The 1401-nt window shown below is 38.2% G+C and overlaps 1 protein-coding gene across 1 annotated transcript; it reads right to left on the bottom strand.

Moving 5' to 3' along the window:
* Positions 1–214: 214 nt before the first annotated feature.
* Positions 215–1111, bottom strand: LOC142199610 (proteinase-activated receptor 1-like). The gene has a single exon (XM_075269799.1). It carries the CDS (start codon positions 1109–1111, stop codon positions 215–217), a length of 897 nt encoding a protein of 298 aa, XP_075125900.1.
* Between the last annotated feature and the right edge of the window lie 290 nt (positions 1112–1401).

Genomic DNA, 1401 nt, shown 5'->3' with positions numbered 1-1401 from the left:
AGAGATCCCGCTGTAAGTGGAATTGTAGTTATAATACATGTCACTGCTCCATTCCCTTCTATGGGACTCAGAATACTCCTCACTACACTATCTTCAGCAATCTCACAGAAGTGAAAGGAGTGGTGTTGACACATACAAACTACAGTTCAATTCACACAAGAGACTCATGAGCATGGAGTTCCCAGCAGGTATAACCCCTGCAATCATATATTTATCATCGAAAGTTGATAGATTTTATACTTCTTCTACTTAAAATAGAAGAATTGGTTCGGGATGACTGCCTGGTTTCCAGTGAATAGGGAGATTTAAAGCATAACAAGCTATATACATACTTTCTATAAGTTGAAGACACATAGTAATACATTACAGGATCAAGACAACTACTTATACTGCTGATACAGGCACACAGAATATATGCAAAATATAGAGAGTCAGAATATCCATTGTGGAAGTGCAGATAATGCATTAGAAAGATAATGTTTGTAGGACCAAAGCAAATAATGAACACAGAAAGGACTATAATAGTTAAGAGAATAGCTCTTGTCTTCTTAGATTGTTTTTCAATGCCCTTGGAACTTTTAGTCAAGGTTTGAATAATTTTAACATAACAAAAGATCGTAATAAATAATGGAAAGAAGAAAAACATTGAGGAGAAGGTGGTGAAGTAATACATGTAGAAGGTCTGTTGGTCCTTTAGCTCCAGCACATCGTGGCAAGTTGTAATGTCCAATGAGACAATGTTGTTGGTTTGCTTGGTAAGAAGAAGAGGCACGGTGCTAGCTATAGCTATAAGCCAGATAAAGACACACACCAGCCAAGCCCGTTTCTTTGTGCGCCAGGAACGAGAGCGTATTGGAAACACCACGGCTATGTACCTGTCCACACTTATACTAGTCATGAGCAGGATGGAGCAGTACATGTTACAGTAAAATGCCGCAGTCACAATTCGGCACATTCCTTCTCCAATTTGCCAGTTGTTCCTTGAGAATCTGTACACAATGTTGAAAGGCAGCACGGCAACAAAAAGCACATCAGCTATTGCCAAGTTCAGCATATAGACTACTGCCGACGTCTTGACTTTTATCTTCAGTAGAAACATTAGAATTGCCATCACATTTAGAGGCAGAGCCAAAGTGACCACCACAGTGTAGACCGATGGTACAAAGGTGGCCAACCATGGGCTAGTAAGGCAGAATGTGGTGTCATCTGAAACATAATCATAATAAGCGGACCCTGAAAAAAGAGAAATAATTGCATATAATTAGATTTCATTGTTCTGTCCAATAAACCGAATTATCCAAATGAGGATTTTCCACCTTAAGGTGAATCTCTATCTTTATATTATTTTTAGATCTAACATTCTTATTTATTAACAGTTTATCTTTTTGGTAAAAGAGGTCT

This window comes from Leptodactylus fuscus, chromosome 1, assembly GCF_031893055.1.
Source record: "Leptodactylus fuscus isolate aLepFus1 chromosome 1, aLepFus1.hap2, whole genome shotgun sequence".
Lineage (NCBI taxonomy): Eukaryota > Metazoa > Chordata > Amphibia > Anura > Leptodactylidae > Leptodactylus > Leptodactylus fuscus.
Note: the sequence above shows the minus strand (reverse complement) of the source record. Positions and strands in the feature narration are given on the sequence as shown.